The sequence below is a fragment of the Rhineura floridana genome, chromosome 2 (assembly GCF_030035675.1).
Source record: "Rhineura floridana isolate rRhiFlo1 chromosome 2, rRhiFlo1.hap2, whole genome shotgun sequence".
Taxonomy (NCBI): domain Eukaryota; kingdom Metazoa; phylum Chordata; class Lepidosauria; order Squamata; family Rhineuridae; genus Rhineura; species Rhineura floridana.
In genome coordinates this window covers 228340194-228366280 of record NC_084481.1, presented here as the reverse complement: position 1 = coordinate 228366280, position 26087 = coordinate 228340194, and the positions used below count along the sequence as shown (strand labels likewise).

General features: G+C 41.9%; 1 protein-coding gene and 1 pseudogene across 1 annotated transcript; both read right to left on the bottom strand.

The window, feature by feature from the left end:
• Positions 1-1160: 1160 nt before the first annotated feature.
• LOC133378451 (potassium channel subfamily K member 16-like) lies at positions 1161-20121 on the bottom strand. Its single transcript, XM_061613305.1, has 5 exons — positions 19927-20121; positions 17570-17690; positions 8746-8912; positions 2944-3112; positions 1161-1451 (listed from the first exon to the last, which is right to left on the bottom strand). Exons 1-5 carry the CDS (start codon positions 20119-20121, stop codon positions 1183-1185), a joined length of 921 nt encoding a protein of 306 aa, XP_061469289.1. The 3' UTR covers positions 1161-1182.
• A 2953-nt stretch (positions 20122-23074) lies between these two features.
• LOC133378450 (G-protein coupled receptor 176-like) overlaps positions 23075-26087 on the bottom strand; it is a 36749-nt pseudogene continuing 33736 nt past the window's right edge.

Below are 26087 nucleotides of genomic sequence, written 5' to 3'. Positions count from 1 at the left end.
CAGCCTGGTGGACATTGTCACCTGCCCTGGGTCTGATCGGAGAGGTTCCGGTGAGGATTCGTTCTTTGCCAAGGCCATGACAGCCAGACCTGCCAGTGGCCTCACTAGGGTTGCCAGGTCCATGGCCTGAGACTGATCCTGTATCTTTTGGAGAAGAGAAAGTCAGCCAAGTGCAGGTGTTCTTGCAACGCTGTAATGGGAAAAACTAAAAGGTGGAATTCTCCCTTCCCCTTGCACAAGTTTTAAACATACAGAGGTCCTCTTGGTTGCCAGGCCCAGCCTCCAAGAGGTCTTCTGTATCTTTAAAAGTTGTGCAGGGGGTAGGGAGAATTCCACCTTGTGGTTTTTCCCATTACAGGGTTGCAAGAACACCTGCACTTGGCTGACTCTCTCTTCTCCTAAAGATACAGGATCAATCTCAGGCCCTGAACCTGGTAACCCTAGGCCTCACCTGATTTCTGATTTTTATAACCTGCTCTGGGAGCCTTTTAGCTAAAAGTATGGGTTATTAAATGCATTAAATAAATAAATACTACTTTGGGAGTAGGTACCAAATGTTTAGGACTGGCAATTAATCACAAACGTATAGATTATTGTATACCTTAGAAACTTTAACATAAATAGAAAATTATCTCTGAATTTAAAATCTTAAAGCAAATTTTTGTTTATTATTATTATTATTATTATCATCATTATCATTATCATTATTATTATTATTATTAATAATAATAATAATAATAATAATAATAATAATAATATAAGAAGAAGAAGAAGAAGAAGAAGAAGATTTATTAGTCACTTGTTACCAAAAGGTCTTCAAGTTACCCAAAGTAATCCACACTTTGAATTTCAAAATCTAAAGTTATGAAGTCTTGTGGCACCTTAGACTACCAGGTTTATTGCAACCAAAATTTTAAAAGGCCAGAGTCCATTCTGTCAAATTTTAAATGAGGATGTTGAATTGTAATTTTTGAGACTCTCCCTCTATTGCTTTTTTTAAAAAAATATAGTATGTAAGCAGGATACATATTGTGTAAAGAAGATACACTAACATTTTGTGCAAACTTCCTGGTTATTTCACATTGCATAACTTAAAAGACTAGCTGGTCAGTTTTAGGAGACCAGCAGAGCATTACAATGGCCTGTAAATTATAAAAAAACAGACCATAAGTTTCCTAGATGCTATATCTGATTTTTCTGCCCATCTCCACCAGGATGCAATGATAAATTATGTTCCAGTGGAAATCTTGTGGATGGAACCCTTTTTGAGGTTTTCTTTTTTCTTATAACTGCCTTGACCTGGAGATATTCCTCTATGGGTTTCTTCTCTGGGTCTTCTAGTAATGTTGTTAGTAGATTAAAGAGCAGAGCTATCCAGGCAAGTCCAAAAATAATCCAAATAGCTACCAAAATCCGGTAGCCGGTGAAATAATTCTTGCCATGCTGCCTCCCTGGGGACACAGAGAAAACAATATAATATTTGTGAGGAGGTGATTTAAGAGACCGCCAGTGCAGTTTATTTGAACGTCTTTTAAGCTCATTGTTAGTAAGTGAGGTAGAAGAGCTGGCGTTTTCCAGTGGCAAAGGGATGGTTTGGATCAGAGCTTGGAAAAGTTACTTTTTTAAACTACAGCTCCCATCAGCCTAATCCAGTGGCCATGTTGCCTAGGGCTGATGGGAGCTGTAGTTCAAAAAAGTAACTTTTCCAAGCTCTGGTTTGGATGCTGGTGCATGCCGCCCGATCACTGTCGTTTCACTCATCCGTTGACATGAGTGGGATAAACAAACCAAGAATTATGTATTTACATTATGTCTGAACCAGGGATGATGACTGGTTGTTCTCCAAGCAGCTTGGATTGCTAGCCAACCAGAAGCCATAATTTGTTGTCTTGCTGAGTGTGGCTTGTTACTGAGCAACAAACCATAATCCCAAATCTGGACATGATACTAAACCAAGCTTAATTACAGCTTCTAGATTTGTTTATCCCACTTGTGCCACTAGAAGAGCAAAGGAGAAGCAACCAGGTAGTGTAAACCAGCACTCTGGTCCTTCCTGATGAAGCACAATAAGCTAGAAAGTCTGAGTTCTTGTACATACTGCGCTGGTGTAAAGCTTCTGTTCCTGTCTCCCAGCTCCTGCAGTTTTCACCAGGAAACACTTTGGCTCAACCCAAGCATCACATCAAACCATGGTTGAGGATGCTTAACAATCATGATTTGCTGTGATGTCGTTAATGGAGAAACCATGGTTTGAGATTGGCTGCCAAGCTAGATTTGGAAATCATGGCTTAAACCGAGTTTGCAACAATGGTTTGTGGTATAATTATGGGTTGAAGTGATGTCCAACTTAACAAACTATAGGTACTGCTATTGCTCTGCATCATCTAGACAGGTGTGAAATTTATTTTATATATACACTTATGTCCCCTCTTCTAGTGCAGAGGTACCACTGAGGGCAGCTTACAACTTAAGAGCCAGTGTGGTGTAGTGCTTAAAGTATTTGACTAGGATCTGGGAGATCAGAGTTCAAATCCCCACTCAGCCTTAAAACTCTTTGGGTGACTTTGGTCCAGTCACTGACTCTCAATCTAACCTACCTCACAGGCTAAAATGGGGAGGGGGTAACCACGTATTCCACCTTGGGCCCCTCAGAGGAAAGGTAGGAAATAAATAAATCTGAGTGCTGAATGGATGGAAAACAAAAGCAGACAAATAGTTCTAAATCTGTTGCACTTCTGCAAAATTAAAATTTGGTTTGGGTTCCAAATTATAGTTAGCACAAACCATGGTTTAGCATGATACCTGAATGGAGCCATCATATTCTTCAGTTGAACAGATTGGTTATAACCAGTACCTTGATGCCACAAATGACTTCATTTGATCTATACCACCAGTTGAAATGCACAATCTGATAATTGTTTGGAAACGAACAGGAAGCCTTACCTATTACATAGTCTCCAAAACCAATGGTGCTGAGAGTAATAAATGCAAAATAGATTGCTTCACTGTAAGTCCAGCCCTCCATCTCTTGAAAGACGACTGATGGCAAACAAAGGAACATTAGAATTCCCATAACTAGGAAGAACAGCAGAGTCAAACATCTTGTTGTTTTCTGAAAGACAAAGCAAAAAAAGTAGCTTTGATGCAACAGAGCTGTCTGAGGCTGTGGGCACACTAGTTGCTTCAAAAGCAGCCAGAATTGTTTTTCTGGCTGCGTTATGAAGCGACTCTGCCCTTGGCTGGACACCCCTCCCTTCCCCCATGGCTGACTTCACACCTTTCAGGACTGCCCACAGCAAAGTGTTGGGCCAGTCACAGTGCCTGAGCCTGCAGCAGAGCGTTCCCATTGGCCACTCCTGGAAAACAAATGATCTACCAATCAGTTGTGAAATCTGCCTGAAGCTGAATGTAAAAAAAACAAAATGCACTTGAACTGATCGGACCAGTTTTAGAGTAAAAAGGGGCGGAGTTTGACTATCATGGTGTGCCCCATTTTCAAAAAAAAGAGGTAGAGATGCACTGGAACTGGCACAACAGTAACTGTGTTTCTACCCTAGGCCTTCAGCCATGCACATGATTTGGGGTGCATTAACAGATCTGTAGGTATGTTAATGTGGTAAGAAATTCTTATAATAAACAAATAAACTATATATTCTTTAGGAATAATAAGTTTATAATATTTTAATAGGTTAACCAAAGCTAAACTTCTCTCCTTCTCTGCTTAATGCTGTTTCTTTGGGGCCCCTTCTTGGAGTGTACGGTATGCTGGTACAGCTAGGACCAGGAGATAAGATAAAGGGAGTAAGACCCTGGTACAGCAGTCTCTGTGTCTCTAAAGAGTCAGGAAAGGTCAGCTTTAGAATGTATTAGGTCATAGAAGTGATGGGTTGGTATTAGATTTTCTGAATAGTATCTGGTTGGCTAGATCTTAATGTAGGCAGCACATTGTCTATGTAATACATATGTGTAACTTTTAGATTGGAAGATGCTAATTTGTTTGTTCTGGAGGGTATAAAAATCTAGGCAGCAGTGCCATGTGGTAGAGCTCCATCGAACATCATGGGAAACTGACTTTCTGTATGTGTCTTACTAAATAAAAGCCTACTTTTTTGCTACAAGCCTGTGTCTTCAATTTATTCAGGACCCCCAGTCCAGCAGACCCCTAAATTCCCCGTCAAATACATCCCCAAAGAAGTAATAATTCAGTTTTATTCCAGACTATTAGAGATGTGAAGACCCATTCAAAAAAATCTGGGGAAAAATGAAGAAAGCCTGGATTTTCCCCCGGGTTTTTTTCCAGAGCCTTTTTGTTTTTGTTTTTTTCCGGGTTTTTCCCCCCACTAGTCAGATGGTATTTGGAATACTATGGCCAATACTCCATTCACATACAATGGCTTACTTCGCATGTAATGCTAACCCAAACAATAGCTTAGCCCAGAAGCACAAGCGTGAAGGTTCCTGGAGAGGGGATTGTGGCTACTTTGCTCCTCCTCTGCTGTTGTTTGCTAACCAGCCTTTCCCAAACTTTGGGTCCCCAGATGTTGCTGGACTACAATTCCCATAATTCCTGACAATTGGCCATGCTGGCTGGGGCTGATGGGAGTTGTAGTCCAGCAACATCTGGGGACCCAAAGGCTGTTTAAGCCATGGTTTGGCTGAGAGAGTCATTTGAACTCAGTCTCATAGCTTGTCTCCTCCAGACAAACTGTAAACTAAGAATAAACCTTGGTTTTAGAAATATGCAATATATTTTAAAAACCTTGACCTATTATAATTCCATGTTAAATTGGTAAACTTGAAGATTTTCTAAATATTTGTGTGTCATCCTTTGAAAGGATTTTGAGATTCTTGAGGGGAAAGTAGTACCAAAGTCTGGAATATCTAAACTGTGCTGTAGGTAATGTTTATCTTTATGCCTCATTATGGTCGAAAGATGACAATTCAATTTTTTTTCAGCTGTACGTTGACGCTCACCTCCCATCCATTAACATTTTGGAGAAAATGTATTAAAAACAACAACAAACTGAGGCTCAATCCAGACAAGACTGAGATGCTGCTAGTGGGTGGTTCTTCTGACCGGATGGTGGATGTCCAACCTGTCCTGGATGGGGTTGCACTCCCCCTGAAGGAGCAGGTTCATAGCTTGGGGGTTCTCCTAGAATCATCTCTGTCACTTGAGGCTCAGGTAGCCTCAGTGGCACGGAGTGCCTTCTACCAACTTCGGTTGGTGGCCCAACTACGTCCCTATCTGGACAAGGATAACCTGGCTTCAGTTGTCCATGCTCTGGTAACCTCTAAATTAGATTACTGCAATGCACTCTACGTGGGGCTGCCTTTGAAGACAGTTCAGAAGCTGCAGCTTCTGCAAAATGCAGCGGCCAGATTGGTAACAGGGACCAGACGGTCCGAACATATAAAACCGATTCTGGCCCACTTGCACTGGCTGCCTTTATGTTTCTGAGCTCGATTCAAGGTGCTGGTATTGACCTATAAAGCCTTACATGGCTTGGGACCACAATACCTGATGGAACGCCTCTACCGATACGAACCTACCCGTACACTATGTTCAAGATCAAAGGCCCTCCTCCAGGTGCCTACTCCGAGGGAAGCTCGGAGAATGGCAACAAGGGAGAGGACCTTCTCAGTGGTGGCCCCCAAATTATGGACTGATTGTTATGACGAGGTGCGCCTGGCGCCAACACTGTTATCTTTTCGGTGCCAGGTCAAGACTTTCCTCTTCTCCCAGGCATTTTAGCATGTGTTCTATATTGTTTTGAATTTTTAAATTGTGTTTTAAATTGTTTTTAAAAGATGGATTTTAAATTGTATTTGTTTTTAGTTATTGTAAACCGCCCAGAGAGCTTCGGCTATGGGGCGGTATAAAAGTTTAATAAATAAATAAATAAAATAAACTTCCAAACTATGGGAAATCGCTCTATTAGAGAAGTTAACACAGAAAATGAGAATGGCAGAGGGAGAAAAGAAAAGACTCTTTTGAAGCGGATTGGTGGCCTTTTATCTTGGCTGCTACATCGGACACTAGTTTGGGACCAGTGCCTTACCCTTTCAGATCATTGTGGATATCTTAAGAATGGAAGTTTCTCAGAGAAGAAAACTACAAAATAAAATCTTGAAAGTTAATAGTCAGTAGGGGAAAGGGAGGGAAGGGGGTGATAGGGGTTGGGGAAAGGGAGGGAAAGGGAGTTAATAGGTTTTTTGTATTATTTTGTAACTAAATACATGTTAATGCAAAATGGAAATAAAAATAAATTAAACAAAAACAACAACATCCATAAATGTGAAAAAATATATTATCCAGATTTGTCCACAATTCTTTTTCAGCAAAGTCAAATATCTCTCAAGGTGACATTTGGTGAAAATTCATCAACGAACAACTTTGTTCCAAAATTTGCAATTCTTAAAACTAATAATTCTGGGGTTTGGATCTTTTCCCCCATTAGTATTTGAAATTAGACTATAAAAGTACCAAGATTTATCTTCCGTGTTTGTTTAGAGGATGAATATAATTGACATGTATAATTTATTTTTCCCTTCTTCTAGAAGCAGTTAATTATAAATAACAATGCAGTACATTAGGCTCATAGGATTACATTGTTAGATCTGGCTGAAAGTTGGAATAAACTGAACCCTCTGCAGTCATCAGTGCCATTCACTGTATCAAAGGTCACCGACATAGCACCCTTTGCCACAAGGCCTCTGAAGACACCCCCCCTTGGATGTGAGGTGGTGAAGTACATTTATCTCCCTTGAGAAGAACATGGAGCAAAAGGAGGAAACTGGAAGAGTGATGCTTTCTCACTTCCTCTTTCCACTCTATGTGCATTTCAAGGCTCAGATTAATTGGAAAAGCAAAGTCTGTATGGTGTGTGTGTGCATGTTTTCTCTTTCTGTAATTCTGGGGTGGGAGGGGAAGGCTGATCCAGGTAGGAGGGACATAAGAGAGCAGATGAAGTGGCAGCCACAGCACTTGGTCAAAAACCCAAATGTGCTTATGGGCATAAAAAGGTTGGTGACATTCTGCATACATTTTTTTTTCTACACCACTGCTGTGAATACTACTGTACAATATTACATCCCATGATGGGTTGACTTGTTTGAACCTTGATCTTTTTGTGATGTTGGGATACCTAATTTGGCGGTATTTACATGTCAGCACAGGAGGCCAAAGCAACAGACGTATTTGTATTTGGATCCAGATTTGAACTTGGAGTTAACCAAATTTGCTTGAAGTATTTGGACTTAATCAGATTTGTCCAATATATCCTGGCTGCTACACACCGTTATAACTATGGTAGAATCATAGAATAGTAGAGTTGGAAGGAACATACAAGGCCATCGAGTCCAACCCCTTGCTCAATGCAGGAATCCAAATCAAAGCATTCCTGACAGATGGCTGTCCAGCTGCCTCTTGAATGCCTCCAGTGTCGGAGAGCCCACTACCTCTCTAGGTAATTGGTTCCATTGTCGTATGGCACTAACAGTTAGGAAGTTTTTTCCTGATGTCCAGTAGAAATCTGGCTTCCAGCAACTTGAGCCCATTATTCCATGTCCTGCACTCTGGGATGATCGAGAAGAGATCCCAGCCCTCCTCTATGTGACAACCTTTCATGTACTTTCAGGTATAGGCGATGCAAGTAGGTCTGCAAGGGCAAACAGAATCTGGGTGCCAGTTACTCCAGTATCAGGCTGCCCTTCAAATAAAATATCATATAAGAGCATAACAAGAGCCCTGCTGGGTCAGGTCAAGGCACATCTTGTCTAGGATCCCTGCTCCCACAGTGGCCAATCAGATGTCCCAATGGGAAGCATATGTTGGAGTGAGTCTTGTGGCTCATTATATTACACATAATCTTGGCATAAAATAACTGCATTACCTCCAGGTTGGATTACTGTAATGCACTCTATGTGGGGCTGCCCTTGAGGTTGATCCGGAAGCTGCAGCTGGTACAAAATGCAGCAGCGAGACTGCTCACCAGGGCAGGGTATCGCCAACATGTCACGCCGCTGCTGAAAGAATTGCACTGGCTGCCCATTTGCTACCGGGCCAAGTTCAAGGTTCTAGTTTTGGTGTACAAAGTCCTATACAGCTCGGGACCAGGATACCCTTATATACCCAGTCGATCACTGTGCTCTACAGGTGAGGGCCTCCTGCAGATATCATCTTATCAAGAGGCTCGTTCTGCACAATATAGAAAACGGACCTTTAGTGTGGCGGCATCTACCCTGTGGAATTCCCTCCCCTTGAATAGTGTGGCGGCATCTACCCTGTGGAATTCCCTCCCCTTGAATATTAGGCACGCGCCACCTCTGCTATCTTTTCGGTGCCTTTTGAAGACTTTCCTCTTTCAACAAGCCTTTTAAGTTGAGACCTGTCCCAGTCTACATCTGTGTTAGAATTGCTTTTAATATGTTTTCTTTAATAATATGTTTTTAACCCTTTTTTAAAAAAAGATATGTCTTTAAAGCTTTTTAAAAAAATGTTTTTAACATTGTTTTGTTTTAATGTATCTGAACAGGGTGGTTCATGACAGATGCTCTTGGAGGTCACTGATTCATAGGGTCGCCATAAGTCGTAATTGACTTGAAGGCACATGACAACAACAACAAAAAGGTCTTTTTATGATGTTTTAAAGTGTTTTTAACGTTTCTGTTTGCCGCCCTGGGCTCCTGCTGGGAAGAAGAGTGGGATATAAATCAAATAATAAATAAATAATAAATAATTACCTTTTTTACTCCCTTCTTACACAGCCACTTAGCAAGCCTTTCGCAGAGAGTTGAGAGAATCTTGCCAATGTGGTGCAAGAAGACAATATTCAAGGGGATGCCAAAGAGAGCAAAAATGACACAAAAGAGCTGACCACCTGCTGTTTTGGGAGAGAGGTTTCCATAGCCTGTTGGAAGATAGAAAGGTTACAAAAAATATCCAAGTAAGGATTCCTCTTGTGCTGGCAACAACCATGGAGTCAGCAATATCCTAAGTTGCAGAAATGGGTCCCAACTAGGGGTTGGATCCAATTCTGTGCAAATGGAGTTCTGCTTGTGCAACGGAACTTCCTCTCCTCTGCCCACCAGCTGCCAAAATATGCTCCAGAGGGGACTGCAAAGGAAAGGAGAGGAGGGGGAAGTTCCCCTGTGCAAGTGGAAGCCTGCTGCACAAGAAGAATGGTGACACCAGATACAACCAGTGGAGACTGGTGGCTCCAATGTCAGTGGGGCAGTGAATCCACTCCGGGTTTTAGTCCAAATTTCAAGGAGCTGTCCAAAGTGCTTTCAGGAAGAAGCAAAGTGTGTGAATATTGTGACAGAATCAGACTTTGCTGTCCAGGACTGATAGTATTTGTTATGTGCCTTCAAGTCGATTATGACTTATGGCGACCCTATGAATCAGCGATTTCCAATAGCATCTGTCATAAACCACCCTGTTCAGGTCTTGTAAGTGCAGGTCTTTGGCTTCCTTTATGGAATCAATCCATCTCTCATTTGGCCTTCCTCTTTTTCGACTCCCTCCTGTTTTTCCCAACATTATTGTCTTTTCTAGTGAATCATGTCTTCTCATGATGTGTCCAAAGTATGATAACCTCAGTTTCATCATTTTAGCTTCTAGTAATAGTTCTAGTTTAATTTGCTCTAACACCCAATTATTTGTCTTTTTTGCAGTCCATGGTATGCGCAAAGCTCTCCTCCAGCACTACATTTCAAATGCGTTGATTTTTCTCTTATCTGCTTTTTTCACTGTCCAGCTTTCACATCCATACATAGAGATCGGGAATACCATGGTCTGAATGATCCTGACTTTTAGTGCTCAGAGATACAGCTTTGCATCTGAGGACCTTTTCTCGTTCTCTCAAAGCTGCCCTCCCCAGTCCTAGCCTTCTTCTGATTTCTTGACTATTGTCTCCATTTTGGTTAATGACTGTGCCAAGGTATTGATAATCCTTGACAAGTTCAATGTCCTCATTGTCAATTTTAAAGTTACATAAATCTTCTTTTGTCAGACTGATAGTATGGACTATGTTTTATAGGAAATGCTGTGTAGAACCTGGGAATGCACGTTTATACTTGTCTGTCTGTTTGGTTGGTCCAGGGTTGATCTGCCCAAATCACCTGGCCTTGGCTGATCATAAGACCTTGTCAGGGGGCACAACTATTAAGGCAGAGTGTTAGCCATTGCCTGTGTATGGAAAGTCACATCCCAGTCTGGACCATTCATAACGTCCTGTGACCTACTGGGATGGAGCATATGATTGACAAGGATAGTTTTTACTAAGGAATAGCCATCCTGGAGTTTTTTAGGAAAAGGCTTATTGTGATAAGCTGCATGGGAGATAGGCAGACATTTGCTGAACGAAAGCTTCAAGGAACAAAGGGCTACTCATGAGCAAGGAATCCTACTGAGGGCCTGGTGCATTTAGGGACTAGGTCACATTGGTGGCATTTAACCACTTTTAATTTGTTTTTGCTCCAAGGGAAAGATCATCTTACCCCATATACAGTGCCTTGCAAAAGTACTCAGACCCCTGACCAAGGCTCTCATATTACTGAATTACAAATGGTTTATTGTAATTTCATTCTGTATGATACTTTATTAGTCTGTTCATAGGGTTTCCATGGTAAGAGGTATTCAGAGGTGGTTTACCATTGCCTTCCTCTGAGTCTGGATGTATCTTAATCTGGTGTCTCACCTTGACCATTCACTATTGGGTGACCCTCTTGGTCTAGACTCCTGACGGCATTGCACTTAGCTTCTTTGACACTCTCAAAGCCCCTCACCACTATCACTAGAAGCTAAAATGATGAAACTGAGGTTATCATACTTTGGACACATCATGAGAAGACATGATTCACTAGAAAAGACCATAATGCTGGGAAAAACAGAAGGGAGTAGAAAAAGAGGAAGGCCAAACAAGAGATGGATTGATTCCATAAAGGAAGCCACAGACCTGAACTTGCAAGATCTGAATGGGGTAGTTCATGACAGATGCTATTGGAGGTCGCTGATTCATTGGGTCGCCATAAGTTGAAATCAACTTAAAGGCACATAACAACATATTTTATTTTGACACACTGAAACTCAAAATCAATTATTGTAAGGTGACATTGGTTTTATGTTGGGAAATTTTTGTAAGAAATATAAAAAACTATTGCTCACATAAGTATTGTACCCCTGTGCTGTGGAAGCTCCCAGTTTACACAGATGAAAGAATTGTCCTATTGAGGACACCGTTACCTTACCATTGGCCTCCACCTGTGAACCATTAAAGTTGCTGTCACATTGTCAGGCTAAAACCCCCACTGTTGAAGGATCATTGGTCAGGCTGTGGATCTGAAGGAAAAGGAAGACCAAAGAGCATTCTACAGAAGTGAGAGATAATGTAATACAAATGCATAGATTAGGAAAAGGGTACAAAGTAATATCCAAGTGTTTGGATATCCCAGTGAGCACAGTTGGATCAATAATCAGGAAATGGAAGCTGCATCACACCACCCAGGCACTGCCAAGAAAAGGCTGTCCCTCAAAACTCAGCACTCGGACAAGAAGGAGACTTGTGAGAGAAGCCACAGAGAGGCCAACAATCACTTTGAAGGAGCTACAGAGTTCAGTGTCTGGGAGTGGAGTAACGGTGCCCTAGTCAATCATATATCAAGAGCATTGCATAACACTGGCCTGTATGGGAGGGTGGCAAGAAAGAAGCCGTTATCCAAAAAGTACCATCTGAAAGCACGTCTGGAGTTTGCCGGAAAGCATGTCCAGCTGCAATGTGGGAAAAGGTTTTGTGGTCAGATGAGACCAAGATAGAACTTTTTGGGCAAAACCCAAAGCTCTATGTGTGGCACAAACCTAACACTGCTCTTACCTCATGACACACCATCCCTACAGTGAAGTATGGTGGTAGCAGCAGCATGCTGTGGGGATGCTTCTCATCATCAGGGACTGGGCATCTTTGGTTCTACCGAATATTAATGTGGGGGGGGGGTTGAATACTTATGCAACCAACATGTTTCAGTTTTTTATGTCTCTTACAAACATTTTATGTTGGAAAACCAATGTCACCTTACAATAATTGATTTTGGGTTTCAGTGTTTCAAAATAAAGTATCATACAGAACAAAATCACAATGTACCATTTGTAATTCAGTAACATGAGAGCATTGGTCAGGGGTCTGATTACTTTTGCAAGGTACTGTACGTACCCAGTCGATCACTGCGTTCTGCCGGTGAGGGCCTCCTGCATCTTATCAGGAGGTCCATTCGACACTACATAGGAAAGGACCTTTAGTGTAGTGGTATCTACCTTTTGAAATTTCCTCCCCTTAAATATTGGGCAGGCACCATCTCTGTTATCTTTTTAATGTCTACTGAAGACCTTCCTCTTTCAACAAGCCTTTTAAGGAGAGACCTTATCCCAGTTTGCATCTGTGTTGGAATTGCTTTTTAAGATTTTTTTTGTTAATATGTTTTTAAAGATGTTTTGTTTTAATATATTTGCAAGTCTGTTTTTAAGATGTTTTAGTGTTTTGGTTTGCCACCTTTGGCTCCTTCTGGGAGGAAGGGTGGGATATAAATGTAATTAATTAATAATAGATTTTCTGTCATTTATTCTGTATTGGTTTCCTGTACATTTTTCTGCATTGCATGGAGTGGCATTTCTGGACATTGCATTTCTTTCTCCATAACTTTTGCTTGGCTTGAACTCCACATTTTTTTCTGTCATAGTAAATTATTCATTCGTTCACAAATCTGATGTTGTCTCTCTTTATTTTCACCACCCATGCTGGAATCCATTATACCACGCTACCCCAAGAGGCTTCAGAGAGACCCCAGGGAAATGTGGAGACTGTTTGATAAGGGGCAGCCTCCTTAAACTGTGTTAACTCCTTTTCTGGTGGTGAAGAGAACATCAAACAGGGAGAGCAGGAGGAAGAGAGGGCTACACTCTCTTGTGGCTGAATCTTGTCTCCCCAGGTGGCCAGGGTGTGGCCATCACAGGTGTGAATATGGAGTCTTTATAAAACATTTGGTGAATTGAAGAATCCTGTCATGGCAACCCTAAAAAAATGGAAGATTTGTAAGATACTCAGTATGAACATCTGAAGGAGACACTGCATTTCCATTATTACAAAAAAACAAACTTTTAGGTTCATCTCTAGTAAGGAAAGAGCCAAGGAAGAAATTCATCAATTCATCATTATCACAGCTAAAATCAACTGCAGTCCCAAAGACTTTAGGGATGCTTTAGAAATTTGATTTCTGTGAATTCTGTGATTTTCTTATATTAGGAGGATTTCTAGTACCCCTTATATACCAAGTCAGTCACTGCACTCTGCACATGAGGGCCTCCTGAAGATATCTTATTTATTTATTTATTTATTATTTATTAGATGTATATTCGGCCCTTCCTCCCGGTAGGAGCCCAGGGCGGCAAGGGGGTCAGTTCCACACAACATAGGTAGTAGACCTTTAGTGTTGTGGCACCTACCCTTTGGAATTCCCTCCCCTTAAATATTAGACAGGCACCATCTCTGTTATCTTTTTGGTGCCTACTAAAGACATTCCTCTTTCAACAAGCCTTTTAAGTAGAGACCTTCTTCCAATCTGCATCTGTGTAGGAATTGTTTTTTAAGATGTTTTTAAAGCTTTTTAAAGATGTTTTTTAAAAAAAAATGTATAAAGAAGTTTTTAAGATATTTTTCTTTAAGTCTCTTTATATGATGTTTTAGACTGTTTTTAGTGTTTTTGTTTGCTGCCCTGGGGTCCTTCTGGGAGGAAGGGCAAAATATAAATTTAATAAATAATAATAAATAATAATTACTTCTTAATATGGAAAGCGGGATTGGAAGAAGATGGAGGTGTGAAAATTGGAGGGAGAAGTATCAGTAATTTGATATGCAGATGATACCATACTACTAACAGAAACAAATAATGATTTGAAACGAATGCTGATGAAAGTTAAAGAGGAAAGCACAAAAGCAGGACTACAACTGAATGTCAAGAACACTAAAGTAATAACAGAAGTTTTATGTTGCTTTAAAGTTGACAATGAGGACATTGAACTTGTCAAGGATTATCAATACTTTGACACAGTCAACCAAAATGGAGGCAATAGTCAAGAAATCAAAAGAAGGCTAGGACTGGGGGGGCAGCTATGAGAGAACTAGGAAAGGTCCTCAAATGCAAAGATGTATCACTGAACACTAAAGTCAGGATCATTCAGACCATGGTATTCCCAATCTCTATGTATGGATGTGAAAGTTGGACAGTGAAAAAAGAGGATAAGAAAAAAATCAACTCAATTGAAATGTGGTATTGGAGGAGAGCTTTGTGCATACCATGGATGGTGAAAAAGACAAATAATTGGGTGTTAGAACAAATTAAACCAGAACTATCACTAGAAGCTAAAATGATGAAACTGAGGTTATCATACTTTGGACACATCATGAGAAGACATGACTCACTAGAAAAGACAATAATGCTGGGAAAAACAGAAGGGAGTAGAAAAAGAGGAAGACCAAATAAGAGATGGATTGATTCCATAAAGGAAGCCACAGACCTGAACTTACAAGATCTGAACAGGGTGGTTTATAACAGTGGCTATTGGAGGTCGCTGATTCATGGGGTCGCCATAAGCCGTAATTGACTTGAAGGCATATAGCAACAAGATGTATTCACACACATATTCTCCATAGTATACAGCTGAAATAAGCAACATGTTCCACATAGTTTTAAGCACCAGACAGTGTTGTTTGGGGCTGAAATCCCTTGAAGATTTTTGCAGGCTGTCCAGAATAATCAGAGAATGAATTAGAAAAAACAGTATTATCTACTGATCCAAATATGCAAGTGGACAGAGCCAAGAAATTCAGCAACCTGGGAAACATCATGTCCAAGGGCTGAACACCAGATAAGCCCTTTTATTGGGTCTCATACGCTGCAGGTTATGGCACACACTCAAGGTCACAATGCCGATTAGTTTCTCCCTAACACACTTGAATCGCCCTTTTGTATTTGCCCATCAGAAAGATTCAATAGTGATCATGGGATGGATTTTCCCACTCATTTTAATGCATGTTGTTGTGTATTATTGAAGACATTCATCCAGAGTAAAATGGTCTGTGGTTTTTGTCTGTTCCAGTGTGAAGGACAGGGGCAGTTTGCTGGAAAGAATTTGCAATCCTATGCAAACGTATCAGGGGAGTAAGCCCCACTGAATGCATAGGAGTGTGCTGACAGTAATGAATTTGAGACAGGCATCAATCAGGCCAGTTGCATCAAATCAGATCTGAACCGGTTTCCCTAGTCCAGCTAACTTCAGCTGTGGTTTAAATAATGAGTTGGTATCAGGAGTGTGAGAAATAGATAAATAAATGCGAAAGGCTCTGCTCCCAGACTTCCTATAGAGGTGTCTGGTTGGCTCCTGTGACATCACAATGTAGGATCAAATGGGCCTGTGGCCTATTCCACCAACCAGGCTCTTATATTCTTATGAAAACTGCATGTGTGCCCCCATGACCTCCTTGAAGAGTGGACAAGGTCAGGTGCAAATATAAATAACACCAACAATAACAATAATGTTCTTCCTTATCCCATGCTGAAATCATATTTACCCTAGAAACATTGTCAAATTCAGTGTGCAATATATAGCCATCTGAAAGTTTTTGGATGTGAACATTCTTTATGAGAGAGAGGCTCCCACATCCTCTTGAAATGTTTGAATGAATGAATTGGACTGCCTTCAAGTCGATCCCGACTTATGGCTACCCTATGAATAGGGATTTCATGGTAAGCGGTATTCAGAGGGGGTTTACCATTGCCTCCCTCTGGGGCTAGTCCTCCCCAGCTGGGTGGGGCCTGCTCAGCTTGCCACAGCTGCACAAGCCAGCCCCTTCCTTGTCCGCAGCTGCCAGCTGGAGGGCAACTGGGCTCCTTGGGACTATGCAGCTTGCCCACTGCTGCACAGGTGGCAGGGCACGTAACCCCTGAGCCACTCACTGTGGGGGTGATCTTTAACTGGCCCTTGACACCCAGAAGATACGAGCGGGGATTTGAACTCACAGACTCTGGACTCTCAGCCAGGCTTTCCTCCCCACTGTGCTATACTTGAAATGTAGCAACACCTAAATGTATAAATTCCCAGCAACTTTTGTTTTCAGAATCAGTGAGATTCAGGATTTAATTCTGTTGTAAAAGTAACAACAACAACTCTCAATGACTTTATATTTTAGCCTGTCTTTGCCATACCCCATTTTTGAAAGGGCAGATAAGACTCCGTTGATATATGAATTAAGACAGCAAGCTTGAAATGACTTCCTATTAGTGGATTGATCCACACACCCCACTCCTGCCTGGTATTAACTAACAATCATAATGGGGATTATTTATAGTTTGCTTGACCTAATAATTAAGAAGAGGGAAAGTCAAGTCTCTTATTAGCACTTTTAAGAGCTCTGCCAATCCCTCTTTGGAGGAGTCACTGTTAGTGATCCGCTATGACGCCTATGCCTCAGGAACCGTGAGTTCAATATTGTTGACCCAAATCTATGGAACTTCCTTCCACTTGAGGCCAGAAAGGCCATCTTCTGGTTAAACTCCCAGCACCTACTGAAGACTTAAAAAAAAAAAATTAGCAGGCGTTCCAACTGAATTCTGATTTTATAATTTTAACTGAGTTTTATCTTTATTCCATTGAGTTACTTATACACAACTTAGGGACAATTGTAATTAAACAGTATATAAATTGTTGAAATAAATAATAAAATCTTTCTTTGGACAGAAAGGGGAAGACAAGGTCAAGGATGTGGGCAAAGTGTGAACAAAAGTAAAGCTTGAAGCTTAACACAATTTATGTGTGTTAAGAGAGCCAGTATGGTGTAGTGGTTAGAGTGTCTGCAGGGGTGCCATCATGATTTGCTGGGCCCTGTACACTGTATGTAGACTGGGCCCTCTACGTTCCCACCCCATCACATAATCTGCTGGCAAGAACTGCTGCTTATGTACACATTTTATTATTTATTTATTTTTATTTAACAACATTTATATACTGCTTTAATGTAAAGGCCTCTAAGTGGTTTACAAAAAAAACCCATTAAAATTATCAACAAAACCATTAAAAACAAGTAATCAAAAGCATATGTAAAACAATTTAAAACATATTTAAAACAATTAAAACAGATCCACATCTGCATGTTTGGACAGGCTTGCCTAAACAAAAAAACTTTAAGCAGGCGTCGAAAGGAATACAGCAAAGACCGGAAGTTCCAAAGAGTAGGTGCTGTGCCAGACTGGGACCTGGGAGACCAAGGTTCAAATCCCCGTTTGGCCACTAAGCTTACTAGGTGAGCTTGGGCCAGTCACTGTCTCTCAGCCTAACCTACCTCACAAGGTTGTTCTAAGGATGAAATCAGAAGGAGGAGAACTATGCCTGCATGCCGCCTTGAACTCCTTGGAGAGAAGGTGGGATATAAATGTAAAAATCAATTTAAATAAATAAATCTGAGCAAGGTCACTCGGATGCACTGAATATTCTTTTAGGGGAGAAGCAAAACCAAATTACCTATTGTGGATAACACAGAGCCCACGAAGAAGAAAGAATTACTGAAATCCCAGGTGCTGTGTTCATCGGGAAGCTTGTTTCCTATTGGATATATTCCCATCCTAATAGCTTCTATCAGTTTCTGCAATTGAAAGCAAGATTCAGTTCGACTATTTCAGTACTAAGAATAGCCATCCACTGGTTATCACCATACCCTGTTTCTAACCAAATCATTCACCCTTTGCTAGCAGTGCCATTCTCCATCTAACTTTGGTGAAAGCCATAAGAACATTGCTGGATCAGGCCGGTGGCCCATCTAGTCTACCATCCTTTTCTCACAGTGGCCAGCCAGATGCCCCAATGGAAAATCTGCAAGCACGGTCTGAGTACAAGAGCACTCTCCCCTCCTGTGGTTTCCAGCAACTGGTATTCAGAAGCATACTGCCTCTGACAGTGGAGGGTGAACACAGCCATCATGAATAGCCTTATGCTGTATGGCGATTTCATTTCAGGTGTAGAAAGAAAGGTGAGTTCATGTGGCTCCCCACTGGCCAATGATTCTTTCCCCTTCTGGGTTGCCCCCTCCCAAACTGCATCCCCCCCTCCCCATATATACTTCCTCTTAAGTTTTGATTCCATATCCTGGTCATTCATTTAACCTGATTTGTGCTGTCCTCTTTAACTTTCATCAGCATTTGTTTCAAATCATTACTGGTTTCTGCTAGTAGTATGGTATCATCTGCACAACTTTAATTATTGATATTTCTCCCTCCAATTTTCACACCATCTTGGTCCAATCCTGCTTTCCATATATGTTCTGCGTACAGATTAAACAAACAGGGTGATAAAATACACCCCTGTCTCACACCCTTTCCGACTGGGAACCAATCGGTTTCTCCATATTCTGTCCTTACAGTAGCCTCTTGTCCAGAATATAGGTTGCGCATCAGAAGAATCAGAGTCGTAACCGACTTGAAGGCACATAACACACACAGGTGAAGGACTTAACATCAGGAGGAAGGATCTGAATCAGTTCAGAGAAGATTACAAGTCTTGCTTGTGATTGCTTCCAGAAGCCCTCTGTATTTCACCTAGGGTGGCCAGGCACAAAAGCAGACAGGGCTCTTGCAGCTAATAGTTGTGTAGAAGATAGTGAAAGCTAGTCCATATGAGCAAATGGGGCTCTGCTCCACCCACCTCAGTTTGCCCTCAGCCAGCCCCCACTTGCTTGCCTCCTTACTTACACAGGGGTGTAGTCGTCCAGGGTCTCGGGGGTCTTAGACCCTTTACTTTTTTAGGAGCAGGGTTCCAGCAGGGTCCCTTTCATGGATACACTCCCCTTTCATGCTGATTGGTTTATAGGATACAGGAGACAACCAATCAGCATGAAAGGGGAGTGTATTAGCCACTGAGAAGAGTCTTCTAACATGCTTCCTCGTGCTTTCCTGCTGATTGGAGCCAATCAGAGCGAAGGAGGTGAGTCAGCCACTGAGAAGACTCTTCTCAGTAACTAACACTCTCTTTTATGCTTATTGGCTCCTAGGGATGTCTGTTGTTGTGAGAGAAGGTATTAACAAGGATCTCATATTCAACCCCGCAAGAAAAACATGGGGGGGGCATGGCTGTGACTAACATGAAGGGACCCGGCACTTCTGGACTTGCTGCTACACTACTATACTTACAGCAAGTCCAGGGGCAGCATCGTCCCTTAGCTTCCTCCTCCTCAGTCATCGTTTTGCCCTTGTAGAACTCAGCAGGAAGGAGGAAGGGGACAAAACTACAATTAGTTGGCTCTGCCTGTCATTGGCTCTGGCTCCACCTATTGTTGGGCTTCCTGCCTTCAGCCCCACCAGTCCCAAGTGGTGACCAGCCACCATTGTTGGTTGCTGTAGTTTTCCCCTCACAGAGCTACAATTCCCAGCACTCTTAACAAACTACAGTTCCCAGAATTCTTTGTGGGAAACCATGTGCTTTAAATGTAAGGCGGAGATGTGACCACAGTCATCTCAGAGCTTACCAAATAAGCATGTAGAAATTTGCCTGATATCCCCATCTACTTCCTTTACAATTAAATTTTATTGTAAAATTTCTGGTCGCAGAATCAGAGTAGAAAATGTCTACAGCCACCTTGAACATGTTTTTTGAATACAGACTTCTGTAAAGTCTGTATGACTTCAGGGGTGCCGAAGACTCACTTCTCTTTACCCTGGCCTTTCAGTTGTTTTGTTTTGTGGCACCCACCTCTTTTGCTGAATGTAAACTATTCTGTCCTGGCTGGAACGGTAAGAACCCAGCCTAGTACCTTCTAGTGAAAGGTGAGTCAGAGACCTTATAAATAAAGAAACACCAGCTCCCTCCTGGCCGAAATAATGTCCTACCTCTACAAAGACCTCCACGTCTGCTGGGCTGCGAGAGGTGAAGTTTGCCAAGAAGTCCTCCTTCATTCTAAAGACTGTGCCATGTTGTTCCCTCTCAGCACCCTTCTCCAGAACCTGGAAGATGAGGGCACCCACCAACAGGTAGGCAAGGTAGCCGGCTATCAGTATGCAGTGCTGCAGTCTGCTGTGGATCATGGCGGTCTGCGTGGGAATGAGAGTTCAGGAGAAAGAGGACACAGATATTTTGGTAAACAAGTCCTTATTTGTAGTTTCCCCTTAATTCAAACTCGGAGTACCGTCCTATAGCTTGGACAGCCTCTGTTTCCTCAGGGATTTTACACTGGCATAGCTTAAAGTTGGCTCATTTCCATTAGCAACAGTTAAGAGCATCTGCAGAATTTGATGTAAAGCTACAACACGGAAGGGAAAGCTTCCAAACTTCTCCTCATGGTCACGATGAAGAAGGTAGGGGTGCACAGGAAGGAAGTTGCCTTGTGCGAGTCAGGCCATTGGTTCATCTAGCCCAGTATTGTCTACACGGACTGGCAGCAGCTCTTCAAGGTTTCAGAGAGAGGTCTTTCTCAGCCTTAACTTGAGGTGGTGGGGACTGAACCTGCGACCTTCTGCATGCAAGGCAAATGCTCTGCCACTGAGCTACAGTACTTTCTAAAGGGTAAGCTGTGAGCCTGAGACTTGCTGCAGCTCATCCTTCTAATGCCAAGCCTGGTGTTGCATTTTGTAACACTCAGACAATAATGCTGGCAAAAAAAGAAGGGAGTAGAAAAAGAGGAAGACCAAACAAGAGATGGATTGATTCCATAAAGGAAGCCACAGACCTGAACTTACAAGATCTGAACAGGGTGATTCATGACAGATGCTCTTGGAGGTCGCTCATTCATAGGGTCGCCATAAGTCGTGATCGACTTGAAGGCACATAACAACAACAACAAACCACTCAGTCTTAAGAAGAGCAATCCTAAACAGTCTGCTCAGAAGTAAGCTCCACTGAGTTCAATGGGACTGACTCCCAGGCAAGTGTGTATGGACTATAGACACTTGTAAGGAAATTCTTTTTCATTCTCAGAGTTAATAGCATTTTGGGGACTTCTGAGTCATGCAAAACGATACTTCACTGATTTCTCAGGAAAGTCGGTCAGAGTGTAAGGACATGCAGGCCAAAACACACTAAAAGAAATATAGTTCATTAGGAAACAATGAGGGGGAAAACCCCAGCAGGTCATTTTACAGTGGAGCCAACTTTACATCAGCAGATGCGTGTTCCCTAATCCAAAAACAGCCTAGGGGGCATTTGAAGGAGAGAATTGGTGGGTGTAAAGGGGTTCTTCCCTGACCCCACACTCACCCTCACTGTTTCCACCGTAGTCTGAATTCTCTTAAATTACCTGCTCTCTTCAGCCTCCAGTGTCTGATGGGAGATTTAACGCCTCCCCTTAAGTATGAAGCTATTTGGTAGGGGGCAGCTTAACTACCCCCAGGGGCTCTATGAGGTCACGGGGACATTACTCTCTTTTGTGGGCCAGCTTGCCTGTCCCTCAGGGCCTCTGTGAGGTCATGCCGGTGTGCCAGCTGAGCTCCTGACAGCTTCTAGGTCTGAGAGACTATTTGGATGTTCTCCCCAGCATATTTTAGAAATGCACCAGGGACGTTGTTAAGCTGAGCAGTGGGAATAAGCCCCTCTTTCTCACAGTAAATGCAGTAACATCAGTAACTCCCCACCCCTGCCATGACCCGTGTCCAGCAGTGACCTGGAGACAGAGTCAAAGGAGCAGGGTCTGGGTCAGGGCTCCGAGCTGACCCTTGCACCTCAGGTTGGTGGACAGGAACCTCCCAGATCTCCAGGGCCTATAGGGCCAGAGCCTGGACCCCCATGAGTACCATGGGTACTTCACGGGAGGTGTCTCCTATTGCACATCACCAATCTGGCAGTGGAGGGAGCGCACGAGGAGGGAGGCTATGGAATGGAGGAGGAATGCCTGTCTGTAGGCCGGAGGGCTGCCCTTTAAATCTGTGAACTTTTATCAAGGGGGTGGGGCCTGGAGGAGGAAGCCTGGAGGCAGAGGCTTAAAAGGCCAAGAATACAAAAAGGGGGGAAGTCCCAAGATGCTGGAAAATGTGGTATTTATTATGGAATCTGTGGAAGATGTGCAAGTATGTTACAGTCAAGAAGTTTAACTCACACAGTGGAGTCTGTTATTAATGCACTATATGCCAGATGAAATAGCAGCCACAACCTAAGTGCCTGTTCACCAAGGAAGTGACCATGTTACATTAAGGAGGCACAGAAGATATGCTATTCTAAGAATCACAGGAATCTTTCTAACACAGTGATAATTAAATTTAAATTGAGGGTTATATATTTATACTTCATGAAAAAACTTTCAACGTTTGCTATGCCATTTTTCATGTGGCTGAAAGTGTTTTCTGATGTCCAGTGTAGTTTATCCCTGTTATTGTTGCTTCTCCCCAAGCTTTTTTTGTTGTTGCTTAAAATCTGCAGTACTCAGCCCATTAAATGTCAGCCCCTGAATGGCAATATTTAATAGGCAGTGCCCTCAAGATCACATGCACATATTTAGCCCACACTTGACTCAACAGCATGAAGCAGGTTAAAATACCTTAAGAAAAAAAGTACAAAAATTGAGAAAGAAAAACCTCATTAAATTATAAAATATAGTTGAAATGCCACTAAATCCTGCCCAATAAAAGACATCTGAAATTTTGAGGCCAGGGAGTACTCCTAAAAATGCTCAGTGCTTTTGCGAAAGAGCAGAAAGAGAGATGTAACTCTAGAGAATGGAGCTCCATATTTATTGAACTCCCTTCCCCTGAGTGCCATAATTGTAGAGTAGTTACCACAATGTCTCTCTGTGTATATATTGGATAGACTTGCTGCCTTTGGCCAGTCTTAAAAAATCACAATAAGATATAAAGGAGTGAGCAGCGACTGGGGCAGGAAGGGTCCAAAAATACCTCCTTGGAAGTTAATCAATTCTATATAATGAATGTAGAGAAATAGATAAGATTAGATATTTGTACCAAAAACCCATTCCTAAGGAACACTTGTTTTCATTTTTATTTTACTTAACTTGGCACAAAAAATAAGCCTTTAATAAATTTCATCCTAACAGAGATCCATAGGATCACATGTATGCAAGAAGGAAGTCCTGCCTGATCACACAGAGTCCTCGCTTTTTCTAGGAATCCACCTTCGGGAAGATGCTGACTTTATTGTTCCTGCTCATTTTTCTTTCTGCTTTACTCTTGGGCTGTTTGGTCCGTATGAGCTCCTCAGGAGTATTCCCCAAAGGAGGCAGCAGTCGTTTCTTACTGTTCCGGTTTTCTGACAGCCACTGTGGAGGCAGCTCAAAGGGCCCAAAGCCTAGCTGAATGGAATACTTCTCGTTGGCCAATTCTGTTTCTGTTGGCATAGCTGGAGCCACTTCGGCGGCAGAGGCTGCAATGACATGTGGCACAGGCCTCTGAACTAAAGCCTGCTCTACATCTAAGCTGGTTGTAGGGATTTCCTTCTGCTGGTAGTCACTGGAGCCAATTGATTTACTTCCATTCTCTTCTTCATCCTCTGTGGGCTTGAAAATCTGCTGCTGCCCAATGTGAAACATTTCCAGAAGCTGACTACCGGAACGGACATGAGGCTCCAGGCTGCCATCCCCAGCACCTCCAGAGCGGACAATATTCCTCCGACTATACCTTCGGTGTAACTGCATAATTGTTCCTATTAAACATTTCCGTACTGATTTGTTAACAGTCAGGAAGAGCAGAGGGTTGGCTAGCAGTGACATCTTGGGCAGCCAGATGGCAGTGAGGAGCAAGTACACGGAAGTGTCAGATGCGCTGAGTACAGTGCGGTAGATCACCAAAGCGACATAGGGGATACTGCAGAAAATGAAAATCATCACCATGGACAGCAGCATGGCATGAAGTTCAGATTCTCTCTGAGAGGCATAAGGAATAGAGATGGAATTTTGAGGGGTTCTTAAGGCAGCTATGATGACTTTTTTCTTCTGGCTGGCACTCAGTGCCCTGCGGATTAGGATCATAAAGAGAAACACCACAGCCACTGGCATAATCACAGTGGTAATGTTGTAAATAACAATGTAAGCTAAAAGACCAAAGGAATAACTCCATGGCTCACTACAAGTGGACATAGCATAAATATCTGACACATTTGTCACAGCAAATACAGGAATGCTGGCTATCACTGCATGAGCCCAGATGTAGATCACCAGGTCTCGAGATTTGGCATCTGATATTTTCCTTTCCAGTGGGTATAAAACTGAGTAGTACCTACCAAAAAAAAAAAAAAGGAAAGAGATCTGTAAGAGATATATCAATGCATATACAGAGAATAATTGTAACTCTTCCTACCTCCCACTCCTCCCAGGGTGGGTTGATTTAAATTTGGGTGGTTTAAACCACCAATTTAGTAATGACTAGCCCTCTTGTTTTAAATTCTGATTCTTCACTTGATGTAAAAAATCATTTATTACCAGTTCTTTAACACAAACCTATGCATGCCTACCCAGAAGTAAGTCTTATAAAACTTTCTTTTTTACCTAAAAAATAAATTGCCTAAGCCATTATTTTGATAAAAAAATAAAAAATGGAAAAGGCCAAAGATGTCAAAGGATATTCCAAAACTTAGAGGTGGTACAAGTTTTGTTTTCCAGGAAAGAATATCTAAAGCAAGAAGTATCAAATCTTGTTCTAAAGCATACTGTAATTTTCAAGTTTCTATGCTGAACCACTACACCATTTGTAAAAACATAAAGCCTATATTTTATTAAATCACACAGAACTCCAGTGTCAAGTATGTATCCCATTCATATCAACTGCAAAATTTAAACCATTTTTCTCTCCACAGCAATAACATCCCAGATCCTCCTTTGAATTGCAGCTAGATGTCATCTTTTACTACAAACATTAGTAGGAATGGCCAATTAATCTATCCAATATTAATCTTATCTAATTTATTTCCATTGGTATGTAAGACATGGATCCTCAGTGAATTTCCTTTTTAACATAAAACTATAATTTACTAGTCAGTGGGACACTATTGATACAAATCATGAGCCAGTCAGTGACCAGCAAAGTTTATACATTCCAAAAACTTGCTATTAAACTTATGGACAGAAAAAAGAGAGCAAATCATCTTTGTAGATTAACTTGTTTATAGAACTATTTGTAGAGAAATGAAATCATTCTAGACAAAACTGCATAACTGCAATATCAATCAAGTGTCTGCATTGTGAAACAGAAAGAGTCTTGAGCTTAAAAGTGAGAATCCCAGGTTTTAGTTTTTACTATTGGGCAAAGTAACGGGCATCAGTAGGATGTCGGAGGACAGGGTTATGTGTGCCCTACAGTCTGACTAGTGTCCCTCAGTGGGCCTGCTGCCCTCAGATGTGCTGTCCTGTTAACACTGTCGAAGTAAGATTCAACTAGGGATGTCAGGGAATTCTGACACAAATGGAAAAGGAAGGAGAAATTGCTTCAGCTTGCATGTTTGTCTGTGGTCAGGAACAGAAATAAGTCAAGTAAATATGACTGGTACTCGTTCACATCATTGTTGTTGGCGGGCATTATGCCAGAGGGGCAATGGTTCTTGGCAAGGATTTAGACAGGCAATCAAAGAAAACACCAAGTGTGCTCTTTAAATGCTTTTATTCATAGAATGAGGGCAAAAAGAACAAAGTAAAGCAAATGCAGATAATCCATTGTTGGATAATTCCCCCCTCCATTTTAGCAATGGCCAAACTCCTGATGCAGCCTCCTCCTCCTCCTCCTCATTTCAAGATATACAGTGGGATCTCCTGGAGTGATGGGGCACTATTAATCTTATATAATATTCAGTATACTATTCAGCTGCACTGAATGTTATTCAGTGTATACAATTCAGCTACACTGATGAAGCTGAGTCATCATTACTTACTTACATTGTATTCTTTGGTCTTGACAATATCCTTCCAGGCCGTGGACCAACTTCACTTCCAAGGGGCATCTGCTAGCCAATAAAGATAACTGAATGCTCCTGTGCTACTCTTGTGCACATAGGATGCCCGGCAACTGATCTGCAGCCCCCATCCCCTGGATATACCCCCACTCTCTGTAGCTTTGACCTG